General features: G+C 45.2%; 1 protein-coding gene across 7 annotated transcripts in view; it reads right to left on the minus strand.

The window, feature by feature from the left end:
- TMEM260 (transmembrane protein 260) overlaps window positions 1-21,234 on the minus strand; it is a 101,031-nt gene extending 79,797 nt beyond the window's left edge. For 5 of the 7 annotated variants that reach the window (XM_077918699.1, XM_077918658.1, XM_077918757.1 and 2 more), the window contains exons 1-3: window positions 21,079-21,234; window positions 13,265-13,296; window positions 12,297-12,448 (exon numbers count right to left, since the gene is read on the minus strand). In XM_077918699.1, the coding sequence (XP_077774825.1) occupies window positions 12,297-12,448; window positions 13,265-13,296; window positions 21,079-21,172 (278 nt within the window). In that variant the 5' untranslated portion in view covers window positions 21,173-21,234. The remainder of the gene's footprint in view (window positions 1-12,296; window positions 12,449-13,264; window positions 13,297-21,078) is intronic. The other 2 variants (XM_028730631.2, XM_028730720.2) reach the window with 2 other exon arrangements.
- Between the last annotated feature and the right edge of the window lie 1,304 nt (window positions 21,235-22,538).

Below are 22,538 nucleotides of genomic sequence, written 5' to 3' on the forward strand. Positions count from 1 at the left end.
TGTCCTCTCCTGAATATACACACAGGCAAAACAAACATGAGGGTGGCCTTATAGCCTAACACCCATCCTTTCAGACATGGATGGAATGAATTATAACTTTCCACTTTGGGAATGCTGGTTAATGTGAATTTATTTCTTTTCGGCAGTCTTGGGAGAACGCAACATTCTCCAGTACAGTTGCAAAACCTTAGGAAGAGGCATTTTGTAAAAATGAATTGCATCCCAGGTCTGCAGATTTCTGCTTTTTTCCCCTTTCTTCCTCCATGTGCAATGCAGCACATGTTTCACAACTGCTAAAATGTGTATTGCTAAACACCCTATAACTCCGTCCCTGCTTAACGGAAAGAATGCACGGTTGTCACTTAGGAGAAAGAATAAGCAAATATTATAGCTCATCTAAGATTCTATAGAACTTTTGCTTTCAATGATGTTGGAACTCACAGGTAGATAACACTTTTGTTTTTCCACTTCTTCGTTATTTGCAAAGGGAATCCTGGTATGAGTCAATACTTTAATTATTCTTTTGTGCTATTATCTTTGTACTTTTCCACTTCCACTTTATGTTTTACATTTCTGATTCTTCGCTTACTTTATTTTCGTTGTTTGAACTTCCTGACAAATAAATAAAAATATTTTAAAAAATAAATAAAAAAAAAAAATAAGTGAGGGAATGAATGCATATGGGTTGTATTGGGCAACCATTGCAACATTTGTTTTGAAAGGGCTGAAACGTTAGCATACAAAACATAAAAAGGTGCCCCCTCCTCAAAAGGAAAAAGGAGATGGGGAACCAACACACCCACGGCAAACCAATTCTGTCAAAAGGATATCTTAAAAAATTAAACTGGCATTAAAAAAAACACCAAAAAGTTAAAAGATGGAAAATTCAGGAGCTGAGTCGTTTTAAACCTAATCAGTGACAGCTGTTAAAAACAGTGGTTTTCATATCAAATCTGCTCACGCAGAAATTGAAGTGATAAAAATTAAGGAGATGACTAAAAGAGATTTTTCTGGGAGGGAATTCCTATTTCAGGCAAGAAGTATAGAGGGAAACTGGAAGACGGTTGTTTTTTACGTTCACATAAAAAGGGGGGGGGGAGGGAGTCCTAAATACCTGGCAGAATTCAAACCATGATTAGAAGAACAAAGTCAGAATACAGTTAACACTAATCCCGCGTGTAGAACAATGTCCTCTTAAGTGGGAATGAATGAAACTATTGTACGAATCAAAAAGCCTCCTTCAATTAAGCATTAAAATGAAACTATCTTGACCCGAAAACGAAGAGGAAAACTTGGGGAAGATGCCTCAAAACACAACGCTGGACAAAGGACCAGAATCTGTTAAAAGAACTGATTTACATAGCATATGCAGAGAGGAAATTGTGGAAAGTGATGGCTGGGGGCAGGGAGAGATGGTTCGTTGGTTGGTTATAAAACAACAGAACCAAATTAAAATAATACACACACAAAACAAACAAAAAAAATGCCAGCGAGAAGCCAAGCAACGATTCTTTACTGTACTCAACTGTCAGCGCCGCAAACAGCCTCCGTGCGCTTATATGCGCACGGAAGGAAAAAGGTTTCCAGAAGGTTAAGTTCAGGTCAGGCAACAAATGAAATTGTTAACAACCCCAACTGACACTGTATAATGTCTTCTTCTGCCAAATCAATAGGCCGCTCTCGGCTCCAGATTACCATAGAGATGGTCTGCTCCTTTCTGAAGGGTGCCTATTGTCTGAGGGGGGAAACAGATTTGCCACTTGAACTGCCGTTGTTCCCCGGAGGATCTGCACTTCATTAATTATTTGCTGCCTTAAAAAAAAAAGGGGGGGGGAGAAAAGCGACAGACTTTCCGTATATTTGCAAGCACCTATTGGGTTACAGAAGGAATTTGAGAGATATATTTTTCTTGTTTCTCAGCCCCACCGCCCAAAAGAAATCCCGGAAGACTTTTTTAAAGGTCACTCTGCCCTATGCAAATATAGGGGGTTGATATCGTATTTGGAGACGCCTCGGGGGCGTCTAGAACTCAGTTGCTCCCACTCCCACCACCCTGAAATGACATACCTTGGAATTCTGCAACCTGGTGCAAGGCCAGATGTTTTGGACTGATGGGAGTTGCATTCCAAAACATCTGCAAGGTACCAGGTCAAGAAAAGCTGCAGTAACTATTTCCTGAATCTCTTTGGGTAGAAGAGCAGAAGGCAAACTCTTTAGGCACTTAAAATAAATTTAAAAAGCAAGAATGTCCCAAAGGGACTTCAAGCATTCCTGTGGCTGTTCTACAGCGAGTCATTTAGACTTAATTTCACTTTTTTTTAAAAAAAAGAGTTTATCACCGGGAGGGGGTGGGAAAATGCATATAAACGACAGCTGAGGTACGTGTGGTCTGCAACCCACAGTGACAGCGCAACATCACAGCGTACAACGTCCCGCAAACATTGCTGGAGTGGAACACTTCTGTGGCTTATTGTCAGAGCTGGCTGTACAAATGTGCCGCACTGGAGGTTGCGATCTATGTCTGCCTTTGGTGTGCAAGGCCCATTAACGTGGCAGGAAAGCTCTGTCCTCAAATTGTAAAACTCCAGAGAAGGCCTACTAGCTGCAGAGAGCTGGGACAGAGTAGGTGATGTATAAGAAGTTGCGACTGCACCCCTCCACTGCTGTTCCGTGGGTGTATTCTGCAACATTATCGCTGATGCAATAAAAGTGCATTACTGGTGGGTTTTTTAGTGGACAGTCCAAGCACCCTTCTGAGTTAATAGTTGCTCTGTAATGCTTCCCAAGGGATGCGGGTGGCGCTGTGGGTTAAACCACATAGCCTAGCACTTGCCAATCAGAAGGTCGGCGGTTTGAATCCCCGCGACGGGGTGAGCTCCCGTTGCTCGGTCCCAGCTCCTGCCAACCTAGCAGTTCGAAAGCACATCAAAGTGCAAGTAGATAAGTAGGTACCGCTCCAGCGGGAAGGTAAACGGCATTTCCGTGCGCTGCTCTGGTTCGCCAGAAGCAGCTTAGTCCTGCTGGCCACATGACCCGGAAGCTGTACGCCGGCTCCCTCAGCCAATAAAGCGAGATGAGCGCCACAACCCCAGAGTCGGTCACAACTGGACCTAATGGTCAGGGGTCCCTTTACCTTTTACAGCACGATTGATGTCTAGAGCGGCACCCTTGCGCTGGAGCGCAAAGAAGGTGGTCCAAAAAAACCCCCACAAATTAAAAACCTGGAACATTCGTGGTTCATTCTGCAGGAAACTACAGGACACACACAGATTGGAAACGAAACACTTGGATTTATTGGGTATATGAATAATTATTGTAAAAATGTGAAGGCACTAGCAGGACTGATATAAACTCTGTGAAGAAAAATCGTAAATTCTAAAACCTTTTGACCAAAGAGACAGAGTTGACTATAAGGATATAAAGGTCAGAAGCGGAGGATATAAAATGCGATACAAAGACTTGAAAATAAAAAAACCTGCTTTCAAGAATGTATAACTTGTTGCTTAAATGGAATACTCAAGACGAGACAGTTAAATCAGCCATGATAAAATGGGCACAAGATATTGGGTACAACATTATGTTTGAAGACTGGGAAAGGTTATGGACCACCGGTATGAAATTTACGGCATGTAGTGCCTTAAAAGAAAACATTATGAAAATGATGTACAGGTGGTACATGACCCCAGTCAAACTTGCAAAGATATATTATTTGTCTGACAATAAATGTTGGAAATGTAAGGAGGCTGAAGGAACATTCTTTCACCTTTGGTGGACATGCCCGAGGGTGAAGGCTTTTTGGGAAATGATTTATAACGAGTTGAAAAAGGTATTTAAGTATACCTTCCATAAGAAACCAGAGGCCTTCCTCCTGGGCATTGTAGGCCAGAGAGTGCCAAAGAAAGACAGAACTTTCTTTCTATATGCAACTACAGCAGCAAGAATCCTTATAGCCAAATACTGGAAGGCACAGGAGTTACCCACACTGGAAGAGTGGCACACGCAACTGATGGACTACATGGAACTGGCTGAAATGACAGGCAGAATTCGAGACCTGGGAGAAGAGACAGTGGAAGAGGACTGGAAAAAATTCAAGGACTATTTACAAAAACATTATAAGCTATATGAATGTTGAGAATTTGCTAAGTTTTGAGAAAATCATGCTTCAGTATTGAATTCGAAAATGATTGAAACTAAGTTATGATCGAGAAAAGTTCAATTTTTAGAGTAAATAATTAGATGAAAATACAAAAACACATGAAACAAGGTATTAATTTGCTGTTTATTTTTATTGTAAGGAATGCAGGGATGGAGGATGTGGGGAAGTCCAATTGACGATGAAAAAAGATTTGGAAAAATGAATTTACTTTTGTTTAATTTCTTCTTTCTTTTTGTAAAACAGCATTTGTTGTGTTATTGATGATGTATTGTTGATTTACTTTGACCTTGGAAAACAAAGCAATAAAAAATATTATAAAAAAAAAGAAAATAAAAAAACCTGTTGAAGGGATGGAGGGAAGTCACAAGCTCAGTAGAGCAAAGAATTTATTTGCTTTGTTATTGGCATGTTGAACTATTGTGTTAAAAAGAAATTAATATAAATTGTATTTTTTAAAAAGGAAATGAAAAAGTTGGTCTGCCCCAAAACGTTTTAACAAAACAGTGATTGCCCCAAATACTGTCATAAGCAGAAATCATCATGAATGCACACTAAAAAGGACAGTTAAAAGAGCCTTATTGACATGATCCTATAAGACCGGGTTTGTGGATGTGGTGTGTAAAACAAAAAAATGGTCTTCAAGATATTTGAATGACACATTTGGCCACTCTTTTCCAGTAAATACATCCCCTAATATTATAGAGAGTTTCAAATGCCTGGTATCTGAGGCATGAATTGTTAATGCCCTAAAAAAGATGTGGTTTTTTTTAAAAAAACCTCCCCAAATTAGCTTGCCATTGCGATTTTATTTTCAATTTACCTGCTTATTATTTTTCTCTTTCTGCTGTAGGACAACAACAACCACAAAAAACCCGCACGCAAATGTAATTCCTTCGTAAGGCTTCATCCTGTGATGTTTAGAATAAACAGAGGATGAGGACGTATCCTTACAAAGAGAGGCATTACTAGGAATGCATTAGAGATTAATATAAAATAAAATGTATAGACGAGGGGATTTCTGCCCCCTCGCCCCCCTGCGCCACCACTAATGGAACTTGGGAGTATTATTATTTATTCTTCTCCAACATTAGGCTCAACGCTGCTCCCAGCCGATATGACAAAAGCACTCTTTGCCTTGAGAATTCGCGCTTTATATATTTCCTTCCGAAAAGCTTTGGGGCCCTTTCCCCATATTATTGCTATTAACCCTACTCCTTTAACGACGCTGAAAATTAGTTAAGGATGAATTATCTGATAGGGGAAGCCCCTATTCATGAAATATTAGAGAGGTGTACTTAAGCAAATAAGGCACTGAAGGCAGCTGTGCCAGAAGGCACACAGTATGTAAAACATTTATCGCAGCCTAGGAGCAGCCAGCCAGCCAGCGAGAGCGTCGAGTCCACCAGGCGCTTTCCCCTGAACAGCCTTGCATCTCTTTCAAGGAAGCCTGGCAGGAGTGCTTGGCGGAGCAGGCCTGGGTTTCAAGCAATGTTAATTCTTATTTGGTAGAAAAGAAAATGTGTAATGAGGATCTTCAAAGGAGGCTGGCTGCTCCCCTCTCTGCTTGCAGGAGGCTGTTCACGAACAAGCCCCGCAAAGTTCCCTTTCCCTTGAAATTTCACTCGTAAGGAATTAAAGGGTGGCTGATCTAAGGTGCCCGGTCTGCCTCCGAAACAAGTCGTCTGCAGAAAGCGGCGTTTGGCATTTCCCTAGGAAAGCCCCAGAGCCATAAAAACGAGCATGGCTACGTACTGCTGGCATTTGGATGTGGGCGGCTTGGGGGTTCAGCGCATCACCCAGCCGTGAAATTTTTCATTGAATATCCCGGGGCAACTTGGTATCGGTTGGCCTCAGTTCCACGCCCATTAAACGGGATTATTAAGGGTGGGTGGTTTCCGCCCCCGAAAAATGAATGGAATAAGGATTGTCAAAGCACTCCTGAGCTTTGAAAGCAATATAGGAATGGTTAATAATGAATAACGGGGGTTCTAAATAAGAGGAGCCACCTTTGAGAAAGCCTGCCCACGGGCAGTTGGGCAAGGCCAACGCATTGCCATCGAACTAAATAATTTGCTAGCATGATAGGGTTGGGGAGCAGGGAGAGAATGTTACGCTTTATTTGAAGTATCTTCGAAACTGCCCCTGTACAGAAATACTCGTAAACCTTCAGTTTCAGTTGGAAAAATGATTGGTTTACCTGCACACCCATACCAGTCCAAGAAACCTCTCTTGGCAGAGTGCTATCGGTTATAGCCAAAACAAAAACTGCATTTTGATGTGGGTGAGACAGCCTTTGCCGATTTGGCACAGTCCCAAGGCAGGGTTTCTTAAAAATTGCCTTGACACTGGTCTTGTTCGCATGTAACACTAAGCCATGGTTTGTTTAAGAAATCACATCCCACAGATGATCAAACAAACAAACGCTGGTTTCTCCAAAAATCTGGTTTGTTTCCCAGCTGCTCTTGCATCAGTGAGGGATGAGGTGGAAAAATGATCAGTGGTTAAGGGAAGGATTCCACACAGCGGCCAAGCCACGTTTAGAACAAACCAAAGTTCATTGGCACCAAAAAACCACTGTGCCAACAACAAACCATGGTTTCAGGCCGTGGTTTGTTGGCAGGAAACAAACTATTGTTAAGTGGCTAGGCAGGATTGATACAAAATGCTAGGCATGTGGAAAACAGGCTGCTCTCCTCTGCAAAGTCATACAAAAATAGATCACCAAAGCAACTACTCCAGAGTAAGGACTGTGGACAAGCAAACAAATAAATCACATTTATTTCTGCGATTTATTTGTTTGCTTGGTATGACTTTGCAGTGTGCCAGTATATCACTGGCCTGTATATTGTTTGTTGAAATGCTCTCCTTTGCAGTATTTATCTCCCTTATACTGTTATCCCCAAGTCATTAAACAAGCCCTATTTCTCTGACCCTTGTCACACATAACAATCCTTCCACAAGAAGCCACAGAGGTGTGGATGCTGCTTCTCCTGTGCATGTGACTGCCCAGGTGGGTGAGGCCTATCATTTGGGTTTTCCCCACCCGGCTGATGCCCAACTGAGAGAATGGGTGAGAGGAAAGACTGATATGACTGGCCTTGGGCCCTAACACTGTGGTCAGTGTGGTTGCATATTGCAGCTACAAATCGGGAAGTCACCAGTTTGAATTCTCTCATTAACTCAACAGGTGGCCTTAGACAAGCATGCCCTTACACAGAAAAATAGACAGATACCCCTCAGTCCTTCCACCTGTAGCATGGGCAACGTTGACTTATCTTACAGGGTTGCTGGAAGACTTACAAGTAGATAGTGCTCTCAAAGCGCTTTGAGCACTTGAAAAAATGGTATTAATTGTAGTAACAAGATGATAATAAGATGAGAAAGGGAAACCAAGTAAGGCGGGAAATACAGTGGTACCTCGGGATGCGAACGGGATCCATTCTGGAGCCCCGTTCGCATCCCGAACAGAACGTAAGACACAACAGCGCGTCTGTGTGTGCGCGGGTCGTGTTTCGCCACTTCCACGCATGACGTCATTTTGACCTTGAAGTAATGCGCTCCGTTACTTCCGGGTCGCTGCGGAGCGCAACCCGAAAGCGCTCAACCCGAAGCATATTTATCCCGAGGTATGACTGTATAAGCATCCTGAATAGGAACACCACCACGCTGCAACATTTTGCTGCAGCGCCAATTTGTTATCAGCGTACGTAACAGGGGCCACTCGCAGTCTTACGCCGGACATTTGGGAAAGACCCACATGGCTGCCCTCCCTAAATATATCACAATTGCCTGGGATCACAGTAGGGAGGGAGAAGGGGGCAGTCTCCCACCCTGCTGGAAGCGAGGGTGAAGAGGGCATCAGGTAAGGTAAAGGTAAAGGTACCCCTGCCCATACGGGCCAGTCTTGACAGACTCTAGGGTTGTGCGCCCATCTCACTCTATAGGCCGGGGGCCAGCGCTGTCCGGAGACACTTCCGGGTCACGTGGCCAGCGTGACAAGCTGCATCTGGCGAGCCAGTGCAGCACATGGAACGCCGTTTACCTTCCCGCTAGTAAGCGGTCCCTATTTATCTACTTGCACCCGGGGGTGCTTTCGAACTGCTAGGTTGGCAGGCGTTGGGACCGAGCAACGGGAGCGCACCCCGCCGCGGGGATTCGAACCGCCGACCTTTCGATCGGCAAGTCCTAGGCGCTGAGGCTTTAACCCACAGCGCCACCCGCATCCCCAGGGCATCAGGTAGCCGGCACCAATTCAGGTATCCACCAGATTCTGGAATCCTCTCCAGGGGAACACAGCTGGCATCTCCAGTGACAGCTTTTAGATGCCAGGCAAAAACACTTCCATCCACCCAGGCCTTCTGTGGTTAAGCTAGCCCAGGGGTCAGCAACCATTTTCAGCTGTTGGCCGGTCCACCGTCCCTCAGACCATGTGGGGGGCCGGACTATATTTTTTTTTGGGGGGGGGGGAATGAACGAATTCCTATGCCCCACAAATAACCCAGAGATGCATTTTAAATTAAAGGACACATTCTCCTCATGGAAAAACACGCTGATTCCTGGACCATCCACAGGCTGGATTTAGAAGGTGATTGGGCCGCATCCAGCCCACGGGCCTTAGGTTGCCTACCCCTGAGCAAGCCTCTACAGCAGTGGTCATCTTTTAGCAGAGTCAGGTAAGGCTTGTCTTTATTGTGTTGTTGGCTGAGCATTTGGCGAAATGTGTGTTGTACGTCGTTGGTTACATTTCTGGCTTTTCGACGATTTTATCGGTTTGTATGTTATCTTCTTGAGTCACCCTGAGACTGAAACAATTAATATAAACTCCTGTGAGCCCCTGACACCACAGCCAACAGAGTCTGAACTCTCTGGAGGCCACTGGGCTGGCCAAAGCCGGCCCAAAAAGATGGTTTGAACCGTCCAAAATACCATTTCTCACCTATGAGTTAGGATACAGAAAGATGGGGAGGGGGGAGCTAATGTAGTACCATTATTTAAATGTATTTTTGAATTACTGTAGCAGCTGCCACCCCAGGCTCCTTTGGAAGGAAGGACAGGGGTATAAATTTAACAAATAACCAAGCCAGGCCACCCCAAAAGGCTTTCTCTTTTGCACATGGTTAGAAGCAGAGAATCCTGCAATGCAAAAAAAAAAGGGAAAGATTGTCCATATTTTCTTGCAAGTCGGTATAACCTGAAAATTTCCCGACACACACACACACACTTCCAACTGATGATCTCCCATTTCCACTGCGGCCCCTGGCAATCCAAGCTGCATCTCAATATTATTTGGTCGGTACAGTATTCCAAGTCACTGTACTGTACACACACAGGTGGAATAACGCAAATGACGCCATCAGCAGGCAGCTGCCTCCTCTTCGTAACGCCAGCAATTAAAAGTTTGCCAGTGCAGTTGATGCATGTATTGTTAACTTGTTAAAAAAAAGACATCTGTGTCTTTTTGTAATGACAAACATTGTTACTTCTGGTTAGATAAACCTGATCAGCATCAACAAGACTGAACAATGTTGCCACTCTTTTGAAATAAATTATTTGGGGTTTTTCCGGGGGGTGTTGTCTGTGCATGTGTTTTTAACTTTTGTGAAGACTCCACGGCCCGATACAAAATTTAAATTATATAAACTGTAGCCAGATGAATCAATTAGCAGTTTGCAGCAAGCGCTGGGGTGGAAACTGACAATTCAGCAGCCGTGACGATTCAGCTGAATGTTGTTTTTTGACTTTAATGTAGAGTTGTACAGCTAAACCAAAGAAGGGAAGGGCTTTTAGTATATAGCAGATACAGTGGTACCTCGCAAGACGAATGCCTCGCAAGACGAAAAACTCGCAAGACGAAAGGGTTTTTGGTTTTTTGAGTTGCTTCGCAAGACGATTTTCCCTATGGGCTTGCTTCGCAAGACGGAAACGTCTTGCAAGTTTGTTTCCTTTTTCTTAAAACCGTTACTACAGTTGCGACTTGACTTCGAGGAGCAACTCATAGCACGCGGTGTGGTAGCCTTTTTTGAGGTTTTTGAAGACTTCGGTGATTTTTGAAGCTTTTCCAAAACTTTCCCGACACCGTGCTTCGCAAGACGAAAAAAATCACAAGACGACAAAACTCGCGGAACGAATTAATTTCGTCTTGCGAGGCACCACTGTATTTCCTTGTGTGCGCCGTTTGTTTAAAGCAAAACAGTTCACGGAATGTATCCCAATTAATGTAGATTGATTGCAGATATTATTATTGTTTTGGAAGGCAATTTATGAATGACGTTTTCCCACTAAGGATATGACTACGAACGGCAATAAGGTTAAGAGAAAGGGAGAAAGAGGAAGTGGGTATAGAAGGGAGGGAGGCAGAAACAAGCAGGAAATTGAGAGGGGAAAGGAAGCGGATACAAGATTAATAACTAGATCAGCTGCTTACTTCTAAAATCAGGGGGAAGGGCCGTAGCTCAGAGGCAAAACATCTGCTTTGCATTCAGAAGGTCCCAGGTTCATTCCCAGGCTTCTACCGGTAGGACTGGGAGAGACTCCCTGCCTGAAATGCTGGAGAGCTGCTGCCAGCCAGTGTTGACAATACTAAGCTAGATGGACTCAGCAGAAGGCAGCAGCCTATGTTCCTAAGATCATGCCCCAACGCCCCCAGGAATTCAGTCCAGGGTACGCTCTTGCAGGGATGTTTCAAAACGAAATGCTTTATGCTTGGGGATTTGCGGGGCCAGCACATGCACATGCCTTGGCTAAATGCACATCCAGGGCGCATGCTGAGCTCTGCCGGCCCCCAAAGGCTCCCCTCCTTTATAGGCAGGCAGTGCCAGCTCTGCTTACGCAAATGGAACACGCCACAGAGAAGCAGTCTGAGTACAGGGACTCCAAATTGAGGCAATGGGTCCTCTGCCTAGTATACCCCATTTCCCCACAGGTGAGAGTGGCAACCAGGATAAGTGCAAAAGCTGTACAATCTGCATGGCATACTTTGCCCTGCTGATACATTGGCTGGGCGACATCCAGTTTCCAACGTCGCGATATATCACCAGCTAAACACCGTGATATATCACAATGTCTGAAATAAGGATGGAGCTACGCAGAGGCATCGGCTGGCGCCACGGTTTTTCCTACATTGTGATTTCTGCGTGGCAGACACACCCACACACCACGGTTCACAATATACTGCCAGGTCAAAAATGAACGCCCATCACGATTCGCGATATCTTGCCGGGTCCAGAACGATGAAACCTCTATCACGATATGGACTTCAAAAACCGGTTTGGGGACGATATATCAATACAGAGCTTCCCGAACCTTGCGTGCTGGTGACGCACTTTTTAGACACGCATCGTTTCACGACACAGCAATTCAGTTTGGCTAGCAAACCACCGGGCCGCTCGCTCCGTTTCCAGCCCCGGGGGGGGGGGGAGCACAGGGAGCATTTGAACGACACAGCTACACACTGCAGCCGACACACAAACGTGTCGTGACGCATCGTTTGGAAAGCTCTGTGTCAATAGACTGCCCAGCCCTACTGATACGGTGGATTTCCAATTCCCAAAGTGTCTGGTTTGTTCCGTAACCCCAAGCAGGCAGCTTCCATGAGGGAGCATCCGCCAGCTTCCGCTTCTGGAATGGAGCCGAGATGCATTAGGGCAGACCGAAGTTTATTCTCTGGTGCTCTGTAGTTTTTTCCACAATCGACTGAGCTTGGGATCCAAAGGCCAGCTTAGACTCATGCAAGGGACCTGCGCTAGCCCTGCACAATTTTCGACGTCCCCTGTCCCCGCCGCTTTCCCAAAACTGAATCCCCAAAACACCCATGTTACAAACTGTTCTTGAAACTCCTTCGGTGTTTCAGAAGCCATTTGCCGCTCCAGGAAAGCAAGGAGATGGGGGGGGGGGGTAGGGAGTCTTCCCTTGGACTCACACAGAGCTAGCGCCATGTCCTGTCAAGCCCGGCCTTCACCCAGAAAATTATGCATTTTGTTCGGTTCTGCATGCATAGCCTGTCACGGATAGCAGCCACTGCCACCGCCGCCGCTGCTTTTGTGTCGGGGAGAAGCTCATCTCCACAATTAAAGATCCTACCCAGTAACTGCAGATCCCAGAAAAGCAGGGGGGAAATATATACCAGCAGCATCTACTTTACCTGGCCACGGTGTAAAAGAAAAACGGCGCTGCGGCAGCTCCGAGCACAGCGCAGAGCAGGTTCACGCGGAAAGCGACCGAGCCGAAAGGGAGCAGCTCAATTGCCAGTTTAGCCAAAAGAGTGAAAAGAGGATAGCCTGGGGGGTGAGCAACCTAGGAGGGAAAAACAAACAGAGAAGGCTTTGCAGTGAAGATGTCACACAAGGGCTGTGTGGTGGAGAAATAAGTGCCTTATCAGCCTCATAATAAACACACAAGTCAGAGCACAGTCTCTTTTTTTAAAAAGCAGATTTTCTCCCCCACCCCTTCTCATCTCATCTTGTCTCTCTAAAGTGCCGAATCTAAACTTTGCAGAAATATTTGCCTTAGTGGATTTGCTACACTCATCAAGGAGATGAATGCACCACTTAAGAGATGTGGTGGGACTCGTCGCCATTGTCCTTTAAATGGCTTGAAGTTTGGGTTCATAGTATATTAGGGTCATTCAAAAGGCTGGGATTCCAAATATATATACATGCACATATACAATTCGACCAAAATAGAGAGAAAGAACAGATTCTGAACTATTTTATTGGTTAGCAAGCTGAAAGACCACACTGCTATCGGATTACCACCGCGATGACAGTCCTAAGGTCTCGCCTAAAGGGGATCACACGCCGTAATAAAAGTTTATTAAATAACAAAACTTATTAAAATTGTTAACCCGATTTATTTTATTCTCCCCAGCTTATACAAAATTTGGGTTGATAATAAGCCAACTACTGTATATACAGTAAAGCCTTTGCTTTATAATTTAGTTTAATTGGATTTAAAACTTGGGAGTAAATTGTCGCGTGCTGTACTTATAAGTTAGCAAAAACTGTGGTTTGAAAATAAATTAATCTACTTTAACTCCATGCTTAATTAAACTTCCTTAATTCCTAAAACTGTTAATGAGAGCATTGATTAAACAATAAAACTAATACTTACTCCAAGCTCATAGGCGGCTGTGATCAGCTCCCCTGTGAAAAAATAATGTAAAACCAATAATTACTATTAGGGAACGACACTCCTCCCAAGTTTTGAAAATCCAAACCCTTGCGTTGGGGGTTTTGCATTAATTTGACTGGATAAAAGTGTAAATCTGTAGAGATTTAACAGCATGAAATTTTTCCAAGAATATTTTCTTCCCCCACTGATGTCGTTGCACAAAATATCTTTTGTTGCGTGTTTTTTTCTCGGCACTTCTATCAGCAGATAAATGAAGGTGCATTGTAATAATAATAATAATAATAATAATAATAATAATAATAATAATGGAACTATTCAGGTTACGCAAACAGTATTGCAGGAGGGGATGTGAAAGAACCATGCAAACTGCATTTCCACAGCAGCTCAGCTCATTACCGATTTACCGATATCGTTCCTTGTCTCCCCAAATATCTGCAGCTTCGCATTTTGCAGCAGGGGGACAGCCCTAACATAGACATATACCTGTGGCAGTGTATTCCCAAGGGACTTGTGAATTCTCGGCTGCGTTGCCATTATATTTGGCCTCAGTTTATTGTGTACGAAAAGCCCTGTTCCGAATTATTTTTCCACCTTTTTTGCAATTTCTTTTTAAAAAATGAATGAAAAGAGTGGTGTCAAGAATATTTTGTTGAGAACTTCCTTCGGCCAGTTGCATCTTCAAAGCACCGTACATGGGATCAGATGCACTGTAAGATATGTCAGATTGCATTAGCCAAATCTATTTCACATTACTGTAAGAAGGATAGTACTTTTGGGCAGGTCTGAATTAAACACAAGCGTCCAAAGCAAGGCACTCCCATTGACTCCAGCGCCCAGCACCAATAAATATTTGGAGGTGCACCTGACATATTATTTAGGTGGTTTTCGTCATATGCCTGAAGACACACCTGTACCATGGCTTCTGAAACATGAGATACGTTTTAGGACCAACCCTGGGCTCTCTCGATTGTCATTTGTTGTAAACCAATCTTAACTTTTAAAAAAAATTTGTTGCAAACCGCCCTGGGAACTTACTGGGAATAGCGGCAAGAAATCAGATTATCTACTTATCGAGCTAACTGGCTGTGAAACGGATACCAATCCTAGCACTGATGGAATTTTTGCTTCGTGCTACGTTGAATGAAACCCCTGGAGTCCAACAGTATCTGGAGGGAATCAAGCCAGCTATTTATAAAACAATACAGTTTAAAATAAAATAAAAGCAAACTTGAAAGGTTTAAAGGCACTTAAAAAACACCAAGAACGTTAAAAGCAGTGGCGAATTTCAAGGTTGCCAGGGCCAGTATCTACCAGCCATCAAATGCCTGGGTAAGCAAGGATGCCTTTATAAATTTCCGCTGGGAGCCAATAACGAGGGAGACAGATGCAGCTCACTGGGGAGGGCAGCGAACAAACATGGAGCCACCACCAAGAAGGGCCTGTCATGGGTCAATGCCAACTGGGCAGTAGCAGGAGGTAGCAGCACCACTGGGTCTCCCCTGACCAACTGTAGGGCCCAAGATGGTTGTTACTGGGAAAGTCACTATTTTAGGTCCTTGAGTCTCGTACTATTTAGGGCTTTTTACTCTAGCGCTGACACCTTGGGCTCAGTAGCTCACTGGCAGCCAGTGCAGAGCTGCAGCGTCCAGACCAACTTCAAGGGCAGCCCCGTAAAGAGCACACTGCAGTAGTCTAAGTGGGAGGTCACTACGGCATGGGCAACTGAGGTCACGCTATCCGAGTCCAGGGGCATCCACAGCTGGCAAACCGGCCTAAGCTGGGCATAAATACTCCTGGCCACAGAAACCAACCAGCCAACCAGCAAATAAATAAATAAATATTATTATTATTATTATTATTATTATTATTAATACCCCACCCATCTGGCTGGGTTTCCCCAGTCACTCTTCCTAAAAATTTCCCTAAAGAGGGGTGCCTTCAGATATCTTCTAAAAATCAGATAGTTGTTTACAGTATTTGCTTGACATCTGATGGGAGGGCGTTCCCACAGGGCAGGTGTCACTACCGAGAAGGCCCTCCGCCTGTTTCCCTGGAACGTCCCTTCTCGCAAAGTCCGGGCAGAACAATGGGGGTGGAAATGCTTCTTCAGGTATACTGGGCCGAGGCCATTTAGGATTTTAAAGGTCAGCACAAACACTTCGAATTGAGCTCGGAAATATACTGGGAGCCAATGTAGGTCTTTCAAGACCGGTGTTATGTGGTCCCGGCGGCCACTTCCAGTCACCAGTCTAGCTGCTGCATTCTGGATTAGTTGCAGTTTCCGAGTCACCTTCAAAGGTAGTCCCTCGTAGAGCGCATTTCAGTAGTCCAAGCGGGAGATAACCAGAGCATGCATCACTCTGGTGAGACATGAGAGTGTCTGGTGCACAATACTCCCAGATCTGTGCAGCCCCTCCCAGAACACACCTAATACTTTATTTCCAGGAATCAGCCACCCTCAGTTCCCCACTGCTTCCAGGGACTGGTCTAACACCTTCACAGCCTCTCCTGATTCAGAGGGAACGGAGAGATAATAGCTGCTTGTCCACAGCATACAGATGACATCATGCTCCAAATCCCCAAATGACAGCTCCCAAGGGATTCCTATAGATGTTGAACAGCACAGGCGACAGAATGGACTAATTTTCAGGACCCACAACTCAAACGCCATGGGGCCAAGCAACAATCTCCTAGGACTAATTTCTGATCCTATTGGCTTCCAAATATATTCCAGGCAAGACTACCTGGGAGACTGTCTGTCATACATTTCTACACGGGGGACAATTTGCTTAAAATACCGCTCCATCTTGGTTGTACTGTACGTGCAAATCACAAAACGTTGCTACTGTAGAGTGCAACTGCATTTTCAGGGCGGGACCTGCAAATTATATTTTTGGTATTTGCCAAATCCACACTCTGCAACAGCGGCGTAACGCTAAAGTATCTCAGCAGCCTAAACTGCAGTGCTATAAAGGCAGTAAGCACCACCAAACCTATAAGCTTGTTATCTGGTTAGGGAGGAGAGAGCCAAACCATAAATCCTGTTCGGGCGACACTCTGAGACAAACCTTGGTTTAGCTTAGCAAGGCATGGCAGTCGAAAGGACCAGGGAGGAGCAAAGTTCTGCTAAGGGAGACTGACGTTTGCACAGTCCCAGTAATAACCCTGACGGATGAATGGCTGGCACTTGCAAATATAGCATTAGGCAATCTGAGCAGTTTCAAAATTTCTTTGTTTACTAAGCATGAGCGAAGCAAACATGCTAAACTATTACCACTCTCCGATGCAGCGGGGAATTTTCCTGGTGCAAACTGAAAAAATTCTCATGTACAGGGGGGGGGGGGGGGGGAGAGAGAGAAAGAATCTGATTCAAACTTTTTCCAGGAAATCCATACTTAGCAATGCTGCAGTGATGTGCAGAATGCAGAAAACAGGGAGCACCTCCTTTTTTCCAAGACCCACTTCTCCCACCCAATGGCATGCAAGATCAGTACTGCTGCAAAGGGGTGGGTATCAGCCGGCTTAGTTGAATCCCAAGGTCAGATTTAAGGTAAAGGTAAAGGGACCACTGACCATTAGGTCCAGTCGTGGCCGACTCTGGGGTTGCGGCGCTCATCTCTCTTTACTGGCCGAGGGAGGCAGCGTACAGCTTCCGGGTCATGTGGCTAACATGACTAAGCCACTTCTGGCGAACCAGAGCAGCGCACGGAAACGCCGTTTACCTTTCTGCTGGAGTGGTACCTATTTATCTACTTGCACTGGTGTGATTTCGAACTGCTAGGTTGGCAGGAGCAGGGACCGAGCAACGGGAGCTCACCCCGTCGTGGGGATTCGAACAGCTGACCTTTCAATCAGCAAGCCCTAGGCACCTTGGTTTAGACCACAGAACCACACGTGTTTGTACAGAAGCACAAAATACCTTCACGGGGAACTCCCCCAACAGCCCAATGAGAAGCAACCATAAAGGCATAAGAAAGGACGTGCTGGATCAGGCCAGTAGGCTCACAGTGGCTGACCACCAAAAGCAGGATTCGAACACAGGAGCCCTCTCCCCTTCTGCGATTTCCAGCGACTGGTATTCCAGAAGCATTGCTGTCTCCAAAAGTGAAGGCAGAGCACAGTCATCATGGCTAGGAGTCGTGGAAAGCTCTCTCCTCCCTGAAGGTCTAATCATCCATGCCATGGGTAGGAAAACAAAGGCCCGGGGGCCGGATGTGGCCCAATCGCCTTCTAAATCCGGCCCGCGGACAGTCTGGGAATCAGAGTGTTTTTACATGAGTAGAATGTGTCCTTTTATTTAAAATGCATCTCTGGGAACTCCTACTTGGGGACTTCCCTGGCTTTTTTTCTGGCCCACGAAGGACCAGTCTGGATAGTTAGCCCTGGTGAAGACTTGACGTTTTCATCCTCAAAAAAGTTTGTGAGTTTCTGCTGAAATGAGGCTGCATTTTAATGTTGTATTTTAATCTTGTTTTTCAAGTTGTATTTCAATCGTTTTATATCTGGTGTTAGCTGCCCTGAGCCCGGTCTTGGCTGGGGAAGGCAGCGTATAAATAATTTTATTATTGTTGTTGTTGTTGTTGTTGTTGTTATTATTATTATTACTATTACTATTACTACTACTACTGGTTATTTGTGGGGCCTGCCTGGTGTTTTTACATGAGTAGAATGTGTGCTTTTATTTAAAATGCATCTCTGGGTTATTTGGGGGGCATAGGAATTTGTTCTTCTTTTTCCCCCAAAATACAGTCCGGCCCCCCACAAGGTCTGAGGGACGGTGGACCGGCCCCCTGCTGAAAATGTCTGCTGACCCCTGGACTCTAATCATCCAAGCCCCACTGCCTACTGTGGAAGGGAGTTCCACAGTTCAACTATGTCCTGCATGAAGGGCTTTCTCTCATCTACCCTTAATCTTTCAACATCCAGCTTCGTTGAAAGCCCAGAAGTTCTAGTGCTATGAAAGGAGTAAAACTTTTGTCTATCCAATTTCTCAGTGCCATGCAAATTTTGTAAACGTCCATCAGGCACTGCGCTACACAGGGAGACTTTCTTGAGGAGCGGCTTTCCTCTGCCCTTTAGAAGCTCGCGGGGCCTTCTCTGTGGTAGCCCCAAAGTTGCGGCACTCCCTCCCCACAGACGTGCTTCTGGCACTTTCCTTATAAATTCACCCCGGCTTTTGACACACGAGGTGTATAATTTTAGAACTCACCCTTTTTCCATGACTCTAAGCTGTTTTAAAGTGTTTTTAACATGTTTAATTTCTTGCAACTCTGAGAGCTGGAGGTCAGGTGATGATAATAATAATAATAATAATAATAATAATAATAATAATAATAATAATAATAATATAAAGTGCTTTAAATGTATGTTGTGGATGTGAGTTTTGAACCTACCAAATGGGCAGTAACAGTGACCTCCTTAAAAAGCTTTAAAGTAGGGTTGAGAATTCTTGATTTAATTGTTTTATCTTTTTGTAAAATGCCTTGGAGGGGTTTTTGTTTTTTACAATCAAGCAATGTATAAATTTTATGAAAGTTTTTCTTTACTTTCATGTACTACCCATGTATTTACAGTGGTACCTCGCAAGACGAATGCCTCGCAACACGGAAAACTCACAAGACGAAAGGGTTTTTGGTTTTTTGAGTTGCTTCACAAGACGAAGTTCCCTATGGGTTTGCTTCGCAAGATGGAAACGTCTTGCAAGTTTGTTTCCTTTTTCTTAAAACTGTTAATACAGTTACGACTTGACTTCGAGGAGCAACTCATAGCACGCGGTGTGGTAGCCTTTTTTGAGGTTTTTGAAGACTTTGGTGATTTTTGAAGCTTTTCCAGAACTTTTCCGAAACCGTGCTTCGCAAGACGAAAAAATCGCAAGACAAAAAAACTCGCGGAACGAATTAATTTTGTCTTGCGAGGCACCACTGTAACTGTTTTTCAAAACGTTTGAATATGCAGCATTCTGCCATCCTGTCTTGCTGTCCAAGAAGTCAAAGCTTCAACCCATCGCCGTCACTTGCCATAGTCTTGGCCAGCGCAACCTGCCTGCTTTGAACATGCATGCATTGCACATGACAGCTGCAACATCTAGAGATGGGTGTACAATGTGGCCCATGGCCGACTCACCTCGGCTTAGCTCAACGCTTTTTGGAGGAGGAGCTACCATTACACACGTTTAACTGCCAACTATTGAAGTGCAAAGAAACAATGGAGGGACCTCTCTGGGCATCTGTATTTGGGGGGTGTCGTTCCATTTGAAGTCCTCACAACAAAAACCCTCTGAGGTAGGCTAGGCTGAGAAGAAGAGAGAGGGTGGGTTTTTGAACTGGTAGGGTCAACTCCAATCCATATCCAATGCTTGATCAACAGCGCCATAGTTGCTCTTTTGAACCTCGGAATCATAGAATTGTAGAATGGGAAGGGACCGTCGCAAGAAGTAACCCAAAAGTTTCTTAGAATCATAGAATCATAGAGTTGGAATAGACCACAAGGGCCATCGAGTCCAACCCCCTGCCAAGCAGGAAACACCATCAGAGCACTCCTGACATATGGTTGTCAAGCCTCTGCTTAAAGACCTCCAAAGAAGGAGACTCCACCACACTCCTTGGCAGCAAATTCCACTGTCAAACAGCTCTTACTGTCAGGAAGTTCTTCCTAATGTTTAGGTGGAATCTTCTTTCTTGTCGTTTGGATCCATTGCTCCGTGTCCGCTTCTCTGGAGCAGCAGAAAACAACCTTTCTCCCTCCTCTATATGACATCCTTTTATATATTTGAACATGGCTATCATATCACCCCTTAACCTCCTCTTCTCCAGGCTAAACATGCCCAGCTCCCTTAGCCGTTCCTCATAAGGCATCGTTTCCAGACCATTTTGGTTGCCCTCCTCTGGACACGTTCCAGTTTGTCAGTGTCCTTCTTGAACTGTGGTGCCCAGAACTGGACACAGTACTCCAGGTGAGGTCTGACCAGAGCAGAATACAGTGGCACTATTACTTGCCTTGATCTAGATGCTATACTCCTATTGATGCAGCCCAGAATTGCATTGGCTTTTTTAGCTGCCGCGTCACACTGTTCTTCTTAAAATAGTAATAATAATAACCATGCAATTATAAATAGAGAGAGAGAGAATCCACTATTGCCCAGCAAAAGCAAAGCTCCACTTAGCAATGTCAGGTGTATGAGTTTTTAGTCTATTCTTTTGCGGTTTTAACTTCCTATGTTTTAATTCAATTTAATTTGTTGGTTTTTTGTGATACTTTTATTGCTTTATATTTTTGTAAAACCGCTCTGAGGCGCGTATTTCCCTCCACCTACAATTTTCACATTTTTATTGCATAAAATTTATACGCTGCTTTTATAAAAAAAGGGGGGGCATTACTAAAAGGTAAAGTAGCAATAACTTGAGTGTGGGGTGGGGAAAAATCACAACCCTACTTTTAAACCTATTTTTAAACCTAAAGTACTGAAACAGATTAAGGTCACCTCCGCTTCCTAATAACCTGGGTAAGCAATGCTTGTCTGAAGAGGAATGTTTTTAGCTGACGCCCTCAAGAGGCAGGGAGTTCCAAAGTTGAGATGCCTAAATTTTATGAAACCAATAAATATATAATAAAATATGTAATGCATAATAAACAGAGGGAGAAGGAGAAAGGGGGGGGGCAACCCGCACAAACCAAGGACGTTCCACATTAACATAAATTAGAATATGCAAATATATGCAGATTTTGCCGAGAGGGTACCGCCCCTCGCCCCGCGGTGCATCATGGGGATGAGAGGAGGGGGACGGATACGTTACCAGAGTCTCCCCCGGGCACGGAGAGGGGCAGGGCCGCCACGTACAAGGCCGCCACCCCCGCGCCCACCGCGCCGGCCCCACTCAGCGGCCCCATGGATCGGAGCCGCGCATGCGCACGCCCAGCCGGTCTCGCCGCCCGCTCGCCCGCTGGCTTCCGGGTTGTGGGCGCGGCCAACGCCGGCCTGTTCCATTCCGCGAGGGCGCGGAGGAGGGAAGCTTCCTGCACCCCCTTCGCGGTGGTTGCGCCCACGCCGTAGCGCTCTCCGCTTGCCTGGCCTGGCTGCGGCGACGCGCTCCCCCGCCCGGCGGGCAGCGGTACTGCAGGCACGAGGGGACCCGGGAGATTGCGGGGAAACGGGGTCGCTAAGATCTTTGCGGAGGCGTGTAGTTCCTTGAGGGGTTCCTTGAGGCCCCAGATCGCCGCATCGAGGGCAGACCTCCTTCTTTGCACCTCCTTCCCGCGTACCACGCTGGGGGAAGCCTCACTTTGCTACTGAGAAGGCGCAAATGAAGCTCCCAGTTGCGCCTGGTGCGCAGTTCTGTTGCTGTTGTTGTAGTTCCTTTCTTCTGCCTCTGACCACTCATCATTGTCCCACCACCACTGCCCAGGCTCTGAACCTTCTTACCTTGGGGGTCCCCCAGCTGGTTTCTCCCAGCATCCCTCTGCGTCCATGACACCATGTTCCTTATTTGTCATACACATGGATTATCTATCATCTTCTCTATCTATCTATCTATCTATCTATATCATCTATCATCTATTTCTCTACCTGTGGGTCCCCAGATGTTGTTGGACTACAATTCCCATCACCCCAGCTAGCAAGGCCAAAGCTCAGGGATGATGGGAGTTGTAGTCCAACAACATCTGGGGACTCACGGGTTGAGAACCGCTGAATCATCTCTATCATCTATCAATCAATCAATCAATCATCTATCTACAGTATCTATCTATCTATCTATCATCTATCTATATCATCATCTATTTTGTATACTGCTTTATACCTTTTGCTGCATACCTCAACAAAAATCAACAGATATTCCTTAAATTCCACATTCAGTACAGCTGCTCCTCTTTGACACCCAGGGTCAAAAATCACAGCAGAGCAGCCGGTGTCTGTAAGAGCAAGAGAACACAAGAAGCGCTGTTCTGGATCAGGCCAGTATCCTATCTAGTTCCTTTCTCACAGTGGCTGACCACTGGGGGAAGTTTGCAAGCTCAGACAGGAGCACAAGAGCCCTCTCCCTTCCTAAAATTTCCAGCCACTAGTATTCAGAAGCAAATGTGGAGACACAGCACAGACATCATGGTTAGCAGACATTGGCAGCCTTATCCTCCATTATTTGGAGCCATCCAAATTGGTGGCCATTCCTGCCTCCAGAGAGACGCAAGCAATACACTAATGGCAGGACAGTCAAGTCACATTCTGTTGTTGTTTAGTCGTTTAGTCGTGTCCGACTCT

This window comes from Podarcis muralis, chromosome 1 (assembly GCF_964188315.1).
Source record: "Podarcis muralis chromosome 1, rPodMur119.hap1.1, whole genome shotgun sequence".
NCBI lineage: Eukaryota > Metazoa > Chordata > Lepidosauria > Squamata > Lacertidae > Podarcis > Podarcis muralis.